The sequence below is a fragment of the Engystomops pustulosus genome, chromosome 4 (assembly GCF_040894005.1).
Source record: "Engystomops pustulosus chromosome 4, aEngPut4.maternal, whole genome shotgun sequence".
Lineage (NCBI taxonomy): Eukaryota > Metazoa > Chordata > Amphibia > Anura > Leptodactylidae > Engystomops > Engystomops pustulosus.
This window is the reverse complement of record NC_092414.1, coordinates 216,777,739-216,795,674: the sequence shown is the minus strand read 5'-3', so window position 1 is coordinate 216,795,674 and position 17,936 is coordinate 216,777,739. Positions and strand designations below refer to the sequence as shown.

The 17,936-nt window shown below is 52.5% G+C and overlaps 2 protein-coding genes across 4 annotated transcripts in view; one reads left to right on the top strand and one right to left on the bottom strand.

Moving 5' to 3' along the window:
• The first annotated feature begins 6,508 nt into the window (after positions 1-6,508).
• LOC140128329 (eukaryotic translation initiation factor 4E type 2-like) lies at positions 6,509-14,987 on the top strand. The gene is made up of 6 exons (XM_072149952.1): positions 6,509-6,707; positions 13,715-13,849; positions 13,929-14,033; positions 14,136-14,288; positions 14,389-14,525; positions 14,778-14,987. The coding sequence occupies exons 1-6, from the start codon at positions 6,639-6,641 to the stop codon at positions 14,815-14,817; spliced, it is 639 nt and encodes a 212-aa protein (XP_072006053.1). The 5' UTR covers positions 6,509-6,638; the 3' UTR covers positions 14,818-14,987.
• LOC140128328 (acetylcholine receptor subunit epsilon-like) overlaps positions 14,922-17,936 on the bottom strand; it is a 31,527-nt gene continuing 28,512 nt past the window's right edge. For 2 of the 3 annotated variants that reach the window (XM_072149949.1, XM_072149950.1), the window contains exon 12: positions 14,922-15,251. In XM_072149949.1, coding sequence (XP_072006050.1) covers positions 15,069-15,251 — 183 coding nt within the window. In that variant the 3' untranslated portion in view covers positions 14,922-15,068. The remainder of the gene's footprint in view (positions 15,252-17,936) is intronic. The other variant, XM_072149951.1, reaches the window with a different exon arrangement.

The window sequence follows — 17,936 nt, the reverse complement described above, 5'->3', positions numbered from 1 at the left end:
CCTTTTAATTAGTAAAGGGGGGGCTCTAGGGCCTTTTAATTAGTAAAGGGGGGGCTCTAGGGCCTTTTAATTAGTAAAGGGGGGGCTCTAGGGCCTTTTAATTAGTAAAGGGGGGGCTCTAGGGCCTTTTAATTAGTAAAGGGGGGGCTCTAGGGCCTTTTAATTAGTAAAGGGGGGGGCTCTAGGGCCTTTTAATTAGTAAAGGGGGGGGCTCTAGGGCCTTTTAATTAGTAAAGGGGGGGGCTCTAGGGCCTTTTAATTAGTAAAGGGGGGGGCTCTAGGGCCTTTTAAATAGTAAAGGGGGGCCTCTAGGGCCTATTAATTAGTAAAGAGAGGCAGCTAGGGCCTTTTTATTAGTAAAGGGAGGCATCTAGGGGCTTTTTATTAGTAAAGGGAGGCAGCTAGGGCCTTTTTATTAGTAAAGGGAGGCATCTAGGGGCTTTTTATTAGTAAAGGGAGGCAGCTAGGGGCATTTTATTAGTAAAGTGAGGCCGCCAGGGGCTTTTTATTAGTAAAGGGAGGCCGCCAGGGGCTTTTTATTAGTAAAGGGAGGCAGCCAGGGGCTTTTTATTAGTAAAGTGAGGCCGCCAGGGGCTTTTTATTAGTAAAGGGAGGCCGCCAGGGGCTTTTTATTAGTAAAGTGAGGCCGCCAGGGGCTTTTTATTAGTAAAGTGAGGCCGCCAGGGGCTTTTTATTAGTAAAGTGAGGCCGCCAGGGGCTTTTTATTAGTAAAGGGAGGCCGCCAGGGCCTTTTTATTAGTAAAGGGAGGCCGCCAGGGCCTTTTTATTAGTAAAGGGAGGCCGCTAGGGCCTTTTTATTAGTAAAGGGAGGCAGCTAGGGCCTTTTTATTAGTAAAGGGAGGCATCTAGGGGCTTTTTATTAGTAAAGGGAGGCAGCTAGGGGCTTTTTATTAGTAAAGGGAGGCAGCTAGGGGCTTTTTATTAGTAAAGGGAGGCAGCTAGGGCCTTTTTATTAGTAAAGGGAGGCAGCTAGGGCCTTTTTATTAGTAAAGGGAGGCAGCTAGGGGCTTTTTATTAGTAAAGGGAGGCCGCCAGGGGCTTTTTATTAGTAAAGGGAGGCCGCCAGGGGCTTTTTATTAGTAAAGGGAGGCCGCCAGGGGCTTTTTATTAGTAAAGGGAGGCCGCCAGGGGCTTTTTATTAGTAAAGGGAGGCAGCCAGGGGCTTTTTATTAGTAAAGGGAGGCCGCCAGGGGCTTTTTATTAGTAAAGGGAGGCCGCCAGGGGCTTTTTATTAGTAAAGGGAGGCCGCCAGGGGCTTTTTATTAGTAAAGGGAGGCCGCCAGGGGCTTTTTATTAGTAAAGGGAGGCCGCCAGGGGCTTTTTATTAGTAAAGGGAGGCCGCCAGGGGCTTTTTATTAGTAAAGGGAGGCAGCTAGGGCCTTTTTATTAGTAAAGGGAGGCAGCTAGGGCCTTTTTATTAGTAAAGGGAGGCAGCTAGGGCCTTTTTATTAGTAAAGGGAGGCAGCTAGGGGCTTTTTATTAGTAAAGGGAGGCAGCCAGGGCCTTTTTATTAGTAAAGGGAGGCAGCTAGGGGCTTTTTATTAGTAAAGGGAGGCAGCCAGGGGCTTTTTATTAGTAAAGGGAGGCAGCCAGGGGCTTTTTATTAGTAAAGGGAGGCAGCCAGGGGCTTTTTATTAGTAAAGGGAGGCATCTAGGGGCTTTTTATTAGTAAAGGGAGGCAGCTAGGGGCATTTTATTAGTAAAGTGAGGCAGCTAGGGGCATTTTATTAGTAAAGGGAGGAAGCTAGAGGAATTTTATTAGTAAAGGGAGGCAGCTAGGGGCATTTTATTAGTAAAGGGAGGCAGCTAGGGGCATTTTATTAGTAAAGTGAGGCAGCTAGGGGCATTTTATTAGTAAAGGGAGGCAGCTAGAGGAATTTTATTAGTAAAGGGAGGCAGCTAGGGCCTTTTTATTAGTAAAGGGAGGCCGCCAGGGGCTTTTTATTAGTAAAGGGAGGCAGCCAGGGGCTTTTTATTAGTAAAGGGAGGCCGCCAGGGGCTTTTTTATTAGTAAAGGGAGGCCGCTAGGGCCTTTTTATTAGTAAAGGGAGGCCGCCAGGGGCTTTTTATTAGTAAAGGGAGGCCGCTAGGGCCTTTTTATTAGTAAAGGGAGGCCGCCAGGGGCTTTTTATTAGTAAAGGGAGGCATCTAGGGGTTTTTTATTAGTATAGGGAGGCCGCCAGGGGCTTTTTATTAGTAAAGGGAGGCAGCCAGGGGCTTTTTATTAGTAAAGGGAGGCAGCCAGGGGCTTTTTATTAGTAAAGGGAGGCAGCCAGGGGCTTTTTATTAGTAAAGGGAGGCAGCCAGGGGCTTTTTATTAGTAAAGGGAGGCAGCCAGGGGCTTTTTATTAGTAAAGGGAGGCAGCCAGGGGCTTTTTATTAGTAAAGGGAGGCAGCTAGGGCCTTTTTATTAGTAAAGGGAGGCCTTTTATGACTGTTTTAGTGTCATTTTGTGCTATTTTGGTTGGTGGTGTGCCCCAGGATTTTCTAAGTATAAAAAGTGTGCCGCGGCTCAAAAAAGGTTGAAAATCACTGGTGTAGTGTGTGCTGTGTGCGCAGTGTGTGTGAGTGTAGTGTGTGCTGTGTGCGCAGTGTGCTACCGAAATTTTCATACTCCTCCTCGGGTAAAAATACTCCTCAAAAATGGTGAGAGGAGTATTTTTACCCTTCTGGAAAAATGTTAGTGCGACCTCTGGCTGTGCCCTCTGTGAGGAGTGATACTACCATGTGCTGTGCCCCTCTGTGAGGAGTGATACCACCAAGTACTGTGCCCTCTGTGAGGACTGATACTACCAAGTGCTGTGCCCTCTGTGAGGAGTGGTACCACCAAGTGCTGTGCCCTCTGTGAGGAGTGGTACCACCAAGTGCTGTGCCCTCTGTGAGGAGTGATACCACCAAGTGCTGTGCCCTCTGTGAGGAGTGATACCGCCAAGTGTTGTGCCCTCTGTGAGGAGTGATACCGCCAAGTGCTGTGCCCTCTGTGAGGAGTGATACCACCAAGTGTTGTGCCCTCTGTGAGGAGTGATACTACCAAGTGCTGTGCCCTCTGTGAGGAGTGATACCACCAAGTGCTGTGCCCTCTGTGAGGATTGATACCATCAAGTGCAGTGCCCTCTGTGAGGAGTGATACCACCAAGTACTGTGCCCTTCTGTTAGGAGTGATACCACCAAGTGCTGTGCCCTCTGTGAGGAGTGATACCACCAAGTGCAGTGCCCTCTGTGAGGAGTGATACTACCAAGTACCGTGCCCTTCTGTGAGGAGTGATACTACCAAGTGCTGTGCCCTCTGTGAGGAGTGATACTACCAAGTGCTGTGCCCTCTGTGAGGAGTGATACTACCAAGTGTTGTGCCCTCTGTGAGGAGTGATACCACCAAGTGCTGTGCCCTCTGTGAGGAGTGATACTACCAAGTGCTGTGCCCTCTGTGAGGAGTGATACCACCAAGTGTTGTGCCCTCTGTGAGGAATGATACTACCAAGTGCTGTGCCCTCTGTGAGGAGTGATACTACCAAGTGCTGTGCCCTCTGTGAGGATTGATACCGTCAAGTGCAGTGCCCTCTGTGAGGAGTGATACTACCATGTGCTGTGCCCCTCTGTGAGGAGTGATACCACCAAGTGTTGTGCCCTCTGTGAGGACTGATACTACCAAGTGCTGTGCCCTCTGTGAGGAGTGATACCACCAAGTGTTGTGCCCTCTGTGAGGACTGATACTACCAAGTGCTGTGCCCTCTGTGATCAGTGATACCACCAAGTACTGTGCCCCTCTGTGATCAGTGATACCACCAAGTGCTGTGCCCTCTGTGAGGAGTGATACCACCAAGTACTGTGCCCTCTGTGAGGAGTGATACTACCAAGTACTGTGCCCTCTGTGAGGAGTGATACTACCAAGTACTGTGCCCTTCTGTGAGGAGTGATACCACCAAGTGCTGTGCCCTCTGTGAGGAGTGATACTACCAAGTGCTGTGCCCTCTGTGAGGAGTGATACCACCAAGTGCTGTGCCCTCTGTGAGGAGTGATACCACCAAGTGCTGTGCCCTCTGTGAGGAGTGATACTACCATGTGCTGTGCCCTCTGTGATCAGTGATACTACCAAGTGCTGTGCCCTCTGTGAGGAGTGATACTACCAAGTGCTGTGCCCTCTGTGATCAGTGATACCACCAAGTGCTGTGCCCCTCTGTGAGGAGTGATACTACCAAGTGCTGTGCCCTCTGTGATCAGTGATACTACCAAGTGCTGTGCCCTCTGTGATCAGTGATACCACCATGTGCTGTGCCCTCTGTGATCAGTGATACCACCAAGTGCTGTGCCCTCTGTGATCAGTGATACCACCAAGTGCTGTGCCCTCTGTGATCAGTGATACCACCAAGTGCTGTGCCCTCTGTGATCAGTGATACTGCCAAGTGCTGTGCCCTCTGTGATCAGTGATACCGCCAAGTGCTGTGCCCTCTGTGAGGAGTGATACCATCAAGTGCTGTGCCCTCTGTGATCAGTGATACTACCAAGTGCTGTGCCCCTCTGTGATCAGTGATACCACCAAGTGCTGTGCCCTCTGTGATCAGTGATACCACCAAGTGCTGTGCCCTCTGTGGTCAGTGATACCACCAAGTGCTGTGGACTCTGTGAGGAGTGATACCGCCAAGTGCTGTGGACTCTGTGAGGAGTGATACTACCAAGTGCTGTGCCCTCTGTGAGGAGTGATACTACCAAGTGCTGTGCCCTCTGTGATCAGTGATACTGCCAAGTGCTGTGTTCTCTGTGATCAGTGATACCACCAAGTGCTGTGCCCTCTGTGAGGAGTGATACTACCAAGTGCTGTGCCCTCTGTGATCAGTGATACCACCAAGTGCTGTGCCCTCTGTGATCAGTGATACTGCCAAGTGCTGTGCCCTCTGTGATCAGTGATACCGCCAAGTGCTGTGCCCTCTGTGAGGAGTGATACCATCAAGTGCTGTGCCCTCTGTGATCAGTGATACTACCAAGTGCTGTGCCCCTCTGTGATCAGTGATACCACCAAGTGCTGTGCCCTCTGTGATCAGTGATACCACCAAGTGCTGTGCCCTCTGTGATCAGTGATACCACCAAGTGCTGTGGACTCTGTGAGGAGTGATACCGCCAAGTGCTGTGGACTCTGTGAGGAGTGATACTACCAAGTGCTGTGCCCTCTGTGAGGAGTGATACTACCAAGTGCTGTGCCCTCTGTGATCAGTGATACCACCAAGTGCTGTGCCCTCTGTGATCAGTGATACCACCAAGTGCTGTGCCCTCTGTGAGGAGTGATACTACCAAGTGCTGTGCCCTCTGTGATCAGTGATACTGCCAAGTGCTGTGCCCTCTGTGAGGAGTGATACCACCAAGTGCTGTGCCCTCTGTGATCAGTGATACCACCAAGTGCTGTGCCCTCTGTGAGGAGTGATACCACCAAGTGCTGTGCCCTCTGTGATCAGTGATACTGCCAAGTGCTGTGTTCTCTGTGATCAGTGATACCACCAAGTGCTGTGCCCTCTGTGAGGAGTGATACTACCAAGTGCTGTGCCCTCTGTGATCAGTGATACCACCAAGTGCTGTGCCCTCTGTGATCAGTGATACTGCCAATTGCTGTGCCCTCTGTGATCAGTGATACCGCCAAGTGCTGTGCCCTCTGTGAGGAGTAATACCATCAAGTGCTGTGCCCTCTGTGATCAGTGATACTACCAAGTGCTGTGCCCTCTGTGATCAGTGATACCACCAAGTGCTGTGCCCTCTGTGAGGAGTGATACTACCAAGTGCTGTGCCCTCTGTGATCAGTGATACCACCAAGTGCTGTGCCCTCTGTGAGGAGTGATACCACCAAGTGCTGTGCCCTCTGTGATCAGTGATACTGCCAAGTGCTGTGCCCTCTGTGATCAGTGATACCACCAAGTGCTGTGCCCTCTGTGAGGAGTGATACTACCAAGCGCTGTGCCCTCTGTGATCAGTGATACCACCAAGTGCTGTGCCCTCTGTGAGGAGTGATACCACCAAGTGCTGTGCCCTCTGTTAGGAGTGATACTACCAAGTGCTGTGCCCTCTGTGATCAGTGATACTGCCAAGTGCTGTGCCCTCTGTGAGGAGTGATACCACCAAGTGCTGTGCCCTCTGTGAGGAGTGATACCACCAAGTGCTGTGCCCTCTGTGATCAGTGATACCGCCAAGTGCTGTGCCCTCTGTGATCAGTGATACTGCCAAGTGCTGTGCCCTCTGTGATCAGTGATACCGCCAAGTGCTGTGCCCTCTGTGATCAGTGATACCGCCAAGTGCTGTGCCCTCTGTGATCAGTGATACTGCCAAGTGCTGTGCCCTCTGTGAGGAATGACCCCAACAATAGCAGGGGCATGCTGGGGGTTGTAGTACAGAAGAAATAACCGCTTCATATGTAGAGGCTGCAGTACCGGACTGGACCAGCAGGAGGAGCGCTGCACTATAATCTCTCTGCATGACACAGCCCCGCCCCGCTACAAGACACGCCACGCCCCATAAAATGACGTAATGACGGCAGCACGTCTCCCCGGCAGGCAGCACGCAGCGCTGTGAGGGAGCGCACATCCGGGACACTGAGCTGCTAACCCGCGGCTGGAGATACGGGGGTCCTCACACCTCACATGGGGGTCTCGGGGAACGATGACGTCACCGCCGCGGAGGACGAGGCCAATGTCGCCGCTAGATCCAAGGTGAGAGCCCCGGGGAGGAGGGATTAGCCGCTGCACAGGGTACTTCCTGTCTGGCGTGGTGACGTCACTTGAGGCGCCGGAAGTTGCTGCCATGTGGGCTCCTGAGTCACAACTGAATGTAAAACAAGTGACGTCATTATATACAAAAGATAAGAGACCAAATCCAAGTCTTATTATACGGGTCTCTACATGAGCTGCTGTCACCGGTGAGGAGGCGGCCGGGGCCCGCGCTGTGATAGTATAGACTTGTAGAGTAATGGAGGATACATTAAAGCGTGGCCCCCCAGAGACATGGAGCGCCCCCAGGCTAATTATTATAATTTGTGTGACTGTATAATGCCACAATCACATGTAGTATAGACCTCAGGAACGTCTTAGTAGGAGGCGTCTACCATCAGGTGTCCTTTAAAGGGAACCTGTCATCACTAACACTACCTGGTAGATGACGCACTCTCCGAACTACCCCCAGCTTTACGTCACTACTAGCTACATTGACATTTTATTGGTGCGCCTTTTTTGGCATCAGGTGGCTGGTCCCGGGGCGGCTCCAGAGGGTTATCTGCGAGAACTGTAGGGCTAAGTACTTAACGGCATGTTGGTTGCTAGTTAGGGCTAGTACTTTGCCAAAATGATAGGCGCACTGTACATGCACTCAAGTTTAAAAGTAACTTGTAGTAACATAAGGCTGGGGGCAGTTCTGAAGGGTGACTTTTAAAGGAAACCTACCACTTGAAGTGGCAGGTGTAAGAAGGAAATACCGAGCACCAGATCAGGGTGAGGTCAGGGTGAGGTGGTGCCGGAGCTTATTTTTGTTAGTGTTTTAAACCGCTGTATCGCGGTTTAAAACACTTTTTAAACTTTATGGCCGAAGCTGCTTCGGCGCAGGGAGGTACGCGCTCGGCGCACCATGCATGTGGCTACATAGGAAGTGAAGGAGAGCCGCGCACATGGTAAGCGCCGGCACCAGCTCACCCTGATCTGGTGCTCGGTAGTTCCTTCTTATACCTGCCACTTAAAGTGGTAGGTTTCCTTTAACGACTGTAGGGAGTAGGGGAGCCGGACTCCAAGAGCTCTTCTGCCTCCTTGTCTGCATCGGAGAAAGAAAACCAGGCAAATAAACCTCTTTTTTGGCGGCTGGAGCTCAAGTGCAGAGAAACTACACAGGACATGGCAGCTCGCTGTGTATGGGGGGTGTAGTCACAGAGAGGTCAGAGCACCCATGCTGACCCCTGACCACTGCTGGCTATGATAGAAAGGTGTCAGGACACAGGACATGGCAGCTCGCTGTGTATGGGGGGTGTAGTCACAGAGGGGTCAGAGCACCCATGCTGACCCCTGACCACTGCTGGCTATGATAGAATGGTGTCAGGACACAGGACATGGCAGCTCGCTGTGTATGGGGGGTGTAGTCACAGAGGGGTCAGAGCACCCATGCTGACCCCTGACCACTGCTGGCTATGATAGAAAGGTGTCAGGACACACAGAACATCGCAGCTCGCTGTGTATGGGGGGTGTAGTCACAGAGGGGTCAGAGCGCCCATGCTGACCCCTGACCACTGCTGGCTATGATAGAAAGGTGTCAGGACACACAGGACATGGCAGCTCGCTGTGTATGGGGGATGTAGTCACAGAGAGGTCAGAGCGCCCATGCTGACCCCTGACCACTGCTGGCTATGATAGAAAGGTGTCAGGACACACAGGACATGGCAGCTGGCTGTGTATGGGGGGTGTAGTCACAGAGGGGTCAGAGCACCCATGCTGACCCCTGACCACTGCTGGCTATGATAGAAAGGTGTCAGGACACACAGGACATGGCAGCTCCCTGTGTATGGGGGGGTAGTCACAGAGGGGTCAGAGCGCCCATGCTGACCCCTGACCACTGCTGGCTATGATAGAAAGGTGTCAGGACACAGGACATGGCAGCTCGCTGTGTATGGGGGGTGTAGTCACAGAGGGGTCAGAGCACCCATGCTGACCCCTGACCACTGCTGGCTATGATAGAAAGGTGTCAGGACACACAGGACATGGCAGCTCGCTGTGTATGGGGGTGTAGTCACAGAGGGGTCAGAGCCCCCATGCGGACCCCTGACCACTGCTGGCTATGATAGAAGGGTGTCAGGACACACAGGACATGGCAGCTCTCTGTGTATGGGGGGTGTAGTCACAGAGGGGTCAGAGCACCCATGCTGACCCCTGACCACTGCTGGCTATGATAGAAAGGTGTCAGGACACACAGGACATGGCAGCTCGCTGTGTATGGGGGGTGTAGTCACAGAGGGGTCAGAGCACCCATGCTGACACCTGACCACTTCTGGCTATGATAGAAAGATGTCAGGACACAGGACATGGCAGCTCTCTGTGTATGGGGGATGTAGTCACAGAGAGGTCAGAGCGCCCATGCTGACCCCTGACCACTGCTGGCTATGATAGAAAGGTGTCAGGACACACAGGACATGGCAGCTCCCTGTGTATGGGGGGTGTAGTCACAGAGGGGTCAGAGCACCCATGCTGACCCCTGACCACTGCTGGCTATGATAGAAAGGTGTCAGGACACAGGACATGGCAGCTCGCTGTGTATGGGGGGGTGTAGTCACAGAGAGGTCAGAGCACCCATGCTGACCCCTGACCACTGCTGGCTATGATAGAAAGGTGTCAGGACACACAGGACATGGCAGCTCACTGTGTATGGGGGTGTAGTCACAGAGAGGTCAGAGCGCCCATGCTGACCCCTGACCACTGCTGGCTATGATAGAAAGGTGTCAGGACACACAGGACATGGCAGCTCGCTGTGTATGGGGGGTGTAGTCACAGAGGGGTCAGAGCACCCATGCTGACCCCTGACCACTGCTGGCTATGATAGAAAGATGACAGGACACAGGACATGGCAGCTCCCTGTGTATGGGGGGTGTAGTCAAAGAGGGGTCAGAGCACCCATGCTGACCCCTGACCACTGCTGGCTATGATAGAAAGGTGTCAGGACACACAGGACATGGCAGCTCGCTGTGTATGGGGGGTGTAGTCACAGAGGGGTCAGAGCACCCATGCTGACCCCTGACCACTGCTGGCTATGATAGAAAGGTGTCAGGACACACAGGGCATGGCAGCTCGCTGTGTATGGGGGGTGTAGTCACAGAGAGGTCAGAGCACCCATGCTGACCCCTGACCACTGCTGGCTATGATAGAAAGGTGTCAGGACACACAGGACATGGCAGCTCGCTGTGTATGGGGGGTGTAGTCACAGAGGGGTCAGAGCACCCATGCTGACCCCTGACCACTGCTGGCTATGATAGAAAGGTGTCAGGACACACAGGACATGGCAGCTCGCTGTGTATGGGGGGTGTAGTCACAGAGGGGTCAGAGCACCCATGCTGACCCCTGACCACTGCTGGCTATGATAGAAAGGTGTCAGGACACAGGACATGGCAGCTCGCTGTGTATGGGGGGTGTAGTCACAGAGAGGTCAGAGCACCCATGCTGACCCCTGACCACTGCTGGCTATGATAGAAAGGTGTCAGGACACAGGACATGGCAGCTCGCTGTGTATGGGGGATGTAGTCACAGAGGGGTCAGAGCGCACATGCTGACCCCTGACCACTACTGGCTATGATAGAAAGGTATCAGGACACACAGGACATGGCAGCTCGCTGTGTATGGGGGATGTAGTCACAGAGGGGTCAGAGCACCCATGCTGACCCCTGCTGGCTATGATAGAAAGGTATCAGGACACACAGGACATGGCATCTCGCTGTGTATGGTGGTGTAGTCACAGAGGGGTCAGAGCACCCATGCTGACACCTGACCACTGCTGGCTATGATAGAAAGGTGTCAGGACACACAGGACATGGCAGCTCGCTGTGTATGGGGGGTGTAGTCACAGAGGGGTCAGAGCGCCCATGCTGACCCCTGACCACTGCTGGCTATGATAGAAAGGTGTCAGGACACACAGGACATGGCAGCTCGCTGTGTATGGGGGGTGTAGTCACAGAGAGGTCAGAGCACCCATGCTGACCCCTGACCACTGCTGGCTATGATAGAAAGGTGTCAGGACACACAGGACATGGCAGCTCACTGTGTATAGGGGGGGGTGTAGTCACAGGGGGGTCAGAGCACCCATGCTGACCCCTGACTACTGCTGGCTATGATAGAAAGGTCTCAGGACACACAGGACATGGCAGCTCACTGTGTATAGGAGGTGTAGTCACAGAGGGGTCAGAGCGCCCATGCTGACCCCTGACCACTGCTGGCTATGATAGAAAGGTGTCAGGACACACAGGACATGGCAGCTCGCTGTGTATGGGGGGTGTAGTCACAGAGGGGTCAGAGCTCCTATGCTGACCCCTGACCACTGCTGGCTATGATAGAAAGGTGTCAGGACACACAGGACATGGCAGCTCACTGTGTACGGGGGGGGGGGGGGTTTAGTCACAGAGGGGTCAGAGCACCCATGCTGACCCCTGACCACTGCTGGCTATGATAGAAAGGTGTCAGGACACACAGGACATGGCAGCTCGCTGTGTATGGGGGGTGTAGTCACAGAGGGGTCAGAGCACCCATGCTGACACCTGACCACTGCTGGCTATGATAGAAAGGTGTCAGGACACACAGGACATGGCAGCTCGCTGTGTATGGGGGGTGTAGTCACAGAGGGGTCAGAGCACCCATGCTGACCCCTGACCACTGCTGGCTATGATAGAAAGGTGTCAGGACACACAGGACATGGCAGCTCGCTGTGTATGGGGGGTGTAGTCACAGAGGGGTCAGAGCCCCCATGCGTACCCCTGACCACTGCTGGCTATGATAGAAGGGTGTCAGGACACACAGGACATTGCAGCTCGCTGTGTATGGGGGGTGTAGTCACAGAGGGGTCAGAGTGCCCATGCTGACCCCTGACCACTGCTGGCTATGATAGAAAGGTGTCAGGACACACAGGACATGGCAGCTCGCTGTGTATGGGGGGTGTAGTCACAGAGAGGTCAGAGCGCCCATGCTGACCCCTGACCACTGCTGGCTATGATAGAAAGGTGTCAGGACACACAGGACATGGCAGCTCCCTGTGTATGGGGGGTGTAGTCACAGAGGGGTCAGAGCACCCATGCTGACCCCTGACCACTGCTGGCTATGATAGAAAGGTGTCAGGACACACAGGACATGGCAGCTCGCTGTGTATGGGGGGTGTAGTCACATAGGGGTCAGAGCACCCATGCTGACCCCTGACCACTGCTGGCTATGATAGAAAGGTGTCAGGACACACAGGACATGGCAGCTCGCTGTGTATGGGGGGTGTAGTCACAGAGAGGTCAGAGCACCCATGCTGACCCCTGACCACTGCTGGCTATGATAGAAAGGTGTCAGGACACACAGGACATGGCAGCTCGCTGTGTATGGGGGGTGTAGTCACAGAGGGGTCAGAGCACCCATGGTGACCCCTGACCACTGCTGGCTATGATAGAAAGGTGTCAGGACACACAGGACATGGCAGCTCGCTGTGTATGGGGGGTGTAGTCACAGAGGGGTCAGAGCACCCATGCTGACCCCAGACCACTGCTGGCTATGATAGAAAGGTGTCAGGACACACAGGACATGGCAGCTCGCTGTGTATGGGGGGTGTAGTCACAGAGGGGTCAGGGCGCCCATGCTGACCCCTGACCACTGCTGGCTATGATAGAAAGGTGTCAGGACACACAGGACATGGCAGCTCCCTGTGTATGGGGGTGTAGTCACAGAGGGGTCTGAGCGCCCATGCTGACCCCTGACCACTGCTGGCTATGATAGAAAGGTGTCAGGACACACAGGACATGGCAGCTCGCTGTGTATGGGGGGTGTAGTCACAGAGAGGTCAGAGCACCCATGCTGACCCCTGACCACTGCTGGCTATGATAGAAAGGTGTCAGGACACAGGACATAGCAGCTCTCTGTGTATGGGGGGTGTAGTCACAGAGGGGTCAGAGCACCCATGCTGACACCTGACCACTGCTGGCTATGATAGAAAGGTATCAGGACACACAGGACATGGCAGCTCGCTGTGTATGGGGGGGTATAGTCACAGAGAGGTCAGAGCGCCCATGCTGACCCCTGACCACTGCTGGCTATGATAGAAAGGTGTCAGGACACACAGGACATGGCAGCTCACTGTGTATGGGGGGTGTAGTCACAGAGAGGTCAGAGCACCCATGCTGACCCCTGACCACTGCTGGCTATGATAGAAAGGTGTCAGGACACACAGGACATGGCAGCTCACTGTGTACGGGGGGGGGGGGGTTTAGTCACAGAGGGGTCAGAGCACCCATGCTGACCCCTGACCACTGCTGGCTATGATAGAAAGGTGTCAGGACACACAGGACATGGCAGCTCGCTGTGTATGGGGGGTGTAGTCACAGAGAGGTCAGAGCACCCATGCTGACCCCTGACCACTGCTGGCTATGATAGAAAGGTGTCAGGACACAGGACATAGCAGCTCTCTGTGTATGGGGGGTGTAGTCACAGAGAGGTCAGAGCACCCATGCTGACCCCTGACCACTGCTGGCTATGATAGAAAGGTGTCAGGACACACAGGACATGGCAGCTCCCTGTGTATGGGGGGTGTAGTCACAGAGGGGTCAGAGCGCCCATACTGACCCCTGACCACTGCTGGCTATGATAGAAAGGTGTCAGGACACACAGGACATGGCAGCTCGCTGTGTATGGGGGGTGTAGTCACAGAGAGGTCAGAGCACCCATGCTGACTCCTGACCATTGCTGGCTATGATAGAAATGTGTCAGGACACAGGACATGGCCGCTCGCTGTGTATGGGGGGTGTAGTCACAGAGGGGTCAGAGCACCCATGCTGACCCCTGACCACTGCTGGCTATGATAGAAAGGTGTCAGGACACACAGGACATGGCAGCTCGCTGTGTATGGGGGGTGTAGTCACAGAGGGGTCAGAGCACCCATGCTGACCCCTGACCACTGCTGGCTATGATAGAAAGGTGTCAGGAGCCCCCATGCTGACCTCTGCTCCTATCCCCAGGAGATGGTAGTGTTGCCCGGGGAGCACCCCCTGCAGTACCGTTACACCTTCTGGTATTCTCGGAGAACGCCCTCGCGTCCGGCCAGCACTCAGAACTATGAGCAGAACATCCGGCAGTTCGGCACCGTGGCCTCGGTGAGTACCGGCTGTTGTGTGTGGGTCGCCCTATAGGTGGCAGCTGTGGCTCCTCCTCCTCACTTGTCCTGTATTGCAGGTGGAGCAGTTCTGGCGGGTGTACAGTCACTTAGTGCGGCCCGGGGACCTCTCGGGGTACAGCGACTTCCACCTCTTCAAGGAAGGCATCAAACCTATGTGGGAGGTGAGTGACTGGGCTGTAATACCTGACACAACCTGTGGGTAGGGGTGGCGCTGTCTTACCCATTATCTACATTACTGATATAACTCATGTCTCCTCCCGCAGGACGACGCTAATAGAAACGGGGGGAAGTGGATCATCCGGCTCCGGAAGGGTCTGGCGTCCCGGTTCTGGGAGAACATCATCCTGGCCATGCTGGGGGAGCAGTTCATGGTGGGAGAAGAGATCTGCGGGGTGGTCGTCTCCATACGCTTTCAGGTAAGTGGCCCCTGTGTATAGTGTGACCATACTGAATGGGGGGCGGGGCATGGCACAGGCTCCTCCCCCTCACTATCACTGTCTTTACCGCCCCCTCCAGGAGGATATCCTCTCCATCTGGAACAAGACGGCCAATGACCAGATCAGCACCATCCGCATCCGGGACACCCTCAGGAGAGTCCTCAACCTCCCCCCTAACACCATCATGGAGTACAAGACTCACAACGACAGCCTCAAGTAAGTGTCCACCTCCCGGCTGTGTGCAATATCTCTGCTTGCTGTCTGTGAGCTGATAATGGCTCAGTCCTGCTCTCAAGGCTGAGGGTTTGCTACAATGTTTCAGGACAGTGGAAGATGCTGGATTGTTACATTGTATCAGCCCCTCAGCTGTGTGATTCCATTCACTGACAGCAAGAAGAGATGTTATACTCCCCGACCCCTCCATACAGTATTATGTGCAGCCCTCACCATATTCCTGTCTCCCTATAGAGACAACTCAAGTTTCAGGAACACAAAGCTGACGCTCTAGAGACTTCCCCGCCCCCATCAGGACGTTTCCACACCCCCGAGGAGCGACCTCTCATCACATGGATCACACGTTCAGGGGTCCGCCTCACCACGAGGACCACCCCCTCCTTTATTCTTGTAGATTTTTGTAATTGTTACAAGTTTAGGATAATAAAATATTTTCCAACAATATTCTGGTTTATTACTGGACCCGCCCCCAAGGAACAGTTCTGGATCATAGAGGGATCCGCCCCCGAGGAACAGTTATACACTTCAGCCTGCCACGGTAGCGCAAGGGGGGAAGACGTGATCACCGGTTGGGAAGGGAAGCTCCGGAACGTTGTTAAAATGTCCCATGGAAAAGATTGCAAGAGTCCCCACCATAAAGAGGGGGAGCGCCCCCCAAAAACACAGGACGTCCAGAACCTTCCCGATCATCACCCAGTTCTCCATCTCCTGGAGGATACAGAAAGAGACAAGAGGGTTGTAGGTTATAGAGTTGAAGTGTCCACACTATGAAAGCCTCATATTATACCCCAGAGATGCACTCACTATTCTGCTGCTGGTGCAGTCACTCTGTACATACATGACATTACTTATCCTGTACTGATTCTGAGTTACATCCTGTATTATACTCCAGAGCTGCACGCACTATTCTGCTGCTGGTGCAGTCACTCTGTACATACATGACATTACTTATCCTGTACTGATCCTGAGTTACATCCTGTATTATACCCCAGAGCTGCACTCACTATTCTGCTGCTGGTGCAGTCACTGTGTACATACATGACATTACTTATCCTGTACTGATCCTGAGTTACATCCTGTATTATACTCCAGAGCTGCACTCACTATTCTGCCACTGGTGCAGTCACTGTGTACATACATGACATTACTTATCCTGTACTGATCCTGAGTTATATCCTGTATTATACCCCAGAGCTGCACTCACTATTCTGCTGGTGTAGTCACTGTGTACATACATGACATTACTTATCCTGTACTGATCCTGAGTTACATCCTGTATTATACTCCAGAGCTGCACTCACTATTCTGCTGGTGCAGTCACTGTGTACATACATGACATCACTTATCCTGTACTGATCCTGAGTTACATCCTGTATTATACTCCAGAGCTGCACTCACTATTCTGCTGCTGGTGCAGTCACTGTGTACATACATGACATTACTTATCCTGTACTGATCCTGAGTTACATCCTGTATTATACCCCAGAGCTGCACTCACTATTCTGCTGCTGGTGCAGTCACTGTACATACATGACATTACTTATCCTGTACTGATCCTGAGTTACATCCTGTATTATACCCCAGAGCTGCACTCACTATTCTGCTGCTGGTGCAGTCACTGTGTACATACATGACATTACTTATCCTGTACTGATCCTGAGTTACATCCTGTATTATACCCCAGAGCTGCACTCACTATTCTGCTGCTGGTGCAGTCACTGTGTATATACATGACATTACTTATCCTGTACTGATCCTGAGTTATATCCTGTATTATACCCCAGAGCTGCACTCACTATTCTGCTGGTGTAGTCACTGTGTACATACATGACATTACTTATCCTGTACTGATCCTGAGTTACATCCTGTAAATCTTTTATTTTATATAAAAGTGAAAAACATAACAATAATAAACATAAATAAAGCCATAACTTCTGGCAAAAGAATTACAAAAGAACAAATATAAACGAAAATAAACTTACAAAACCTCCTGGCCCAGCCACACACACACCACACACTCAGCATGAAAACAAACAAAACCTTCACCCAGTCCCACCACCTAATTTTTTTTTTTTTTTTTTTTTATATCGAAATACACAGCAAAATACACATAAATAAATAAACAATAAATAAACACAGAAATAACAATGAATATAACGGAAATAACATTAACATTAAATAACAATAAATATAACTAACTAAATCCCACGCCCATCACCCTCCCCCCCCCCAGACACTGGTCTAACGTCCAAAGTTCACGCTATATAGTCCAGACCAGTGCCCAGGATCGTATAGTCCAAGTCCCGTCCACCCCCCTCCCAACCTAACACCCTAACACCAAAACCCCAAAACCAACCAGCCTATATACACACAAGAACTATAACTACATATAACACAAGATACAAACACATTAAACATACCAACATATATCAAAACCACATAAAGCCCAGGTTCGGCGCCTGCAAGCCCCTACATCACTATAACCTCAGATACAAAACAAAAATCTACAGTGTCAGCTTCAGCCCAACACCAGGAGCGGAGATGACAGACTAAGGGACACTAAAGGAGAACCCCCTCCAAAGGAGAGAGGCCCTCCCCGTGCCCAGCCTCTCATACTCCAGAGAGCGCACCTTCACCAGGGGGGAGAGGACAGACTAAGGGACACTAAGGAGAGAGGCCCTCCCCGTGCCCAGCCTCTCATACTCCAGAGAGCGCACCTTCACCAGGAGAGGAGAGGACAGACTAAGGGACTCTAAAGGAGAACCCCCTCCAAAGGAGAGAGGCCCTCCCCGTGCCCAGCCTCTCATACTCCAGAGAGCGCACCTTCACCAGGAGGAGAGGACAGACTAAGGGACACTAAGGAGAGAGGCCCTCCCCGTGCCCAGCCTCTCATACTCCAGAGAGCGCACCTTCACCAGGTAGGGGAGAGGACAGACTAAGGGACACTAAGGAGAGAGGCCCTCCCCGTGCCCAGCCCCTCATACTCCAGAGAGCGCACCTTCACCAGGTCACCCAGAATGTTCCTAACCACCTCATCCACCAGGAGGATTTTACGCTGCGTCGATACTAAACACCGTGCGTTCCACGTGTGGTACCTGACCACTAGACTGACTAGGAATAACGTGCAGCGGTCCCGGCCACCCAGGCCTCTGAATGCTCCATAGGCCCACTCCGCATAGGAGAGACCGGCCAACCCGGGCCAATGGATGGAAGCGCCCACCCGGTTGTACACCTCTGTGTTAAAGGGGCACTGAAGCAGGAAGTGGTCCATGCACTCCAGCAGGCCACCGCACTCCTCCCGGGGACAACCCCTTTCCTCAGAGCTCCTACACTTCAGATTGTCCCTCACACACAGCTTTCCATGGAAGCAGCGCCAAGTCAAGTCCCAAAACT

What these genes read in the sequence shown, in the direction of transcription:
- LOC140128329 (XM_072149952.1), top strand. Translation starts at nt 6,639, where the DNA reads ATGGGGGTCTCGGGGAACGATGACGTCACCGCCGCGGAGGACGAGGCC. An exon ending in ATGTCGCCGCTAGATCCAAG is followed by an intron (nt 6,708 to 13,714) that starts GTGAGAGCCCCG and finishes TCCTATCCCCAG; the next exon opens with GAGATGGTAGTGTTGCCCGG. An exon ending in TCGTCTCCATACGCTTTCAG is followed by an intron (nt 14,289 to 14,388) that starts GTAAGTGGCCCC and finishes CGCCCCCTCCAG; the next exon opens with GAGGATATCCTCTCCATCTG.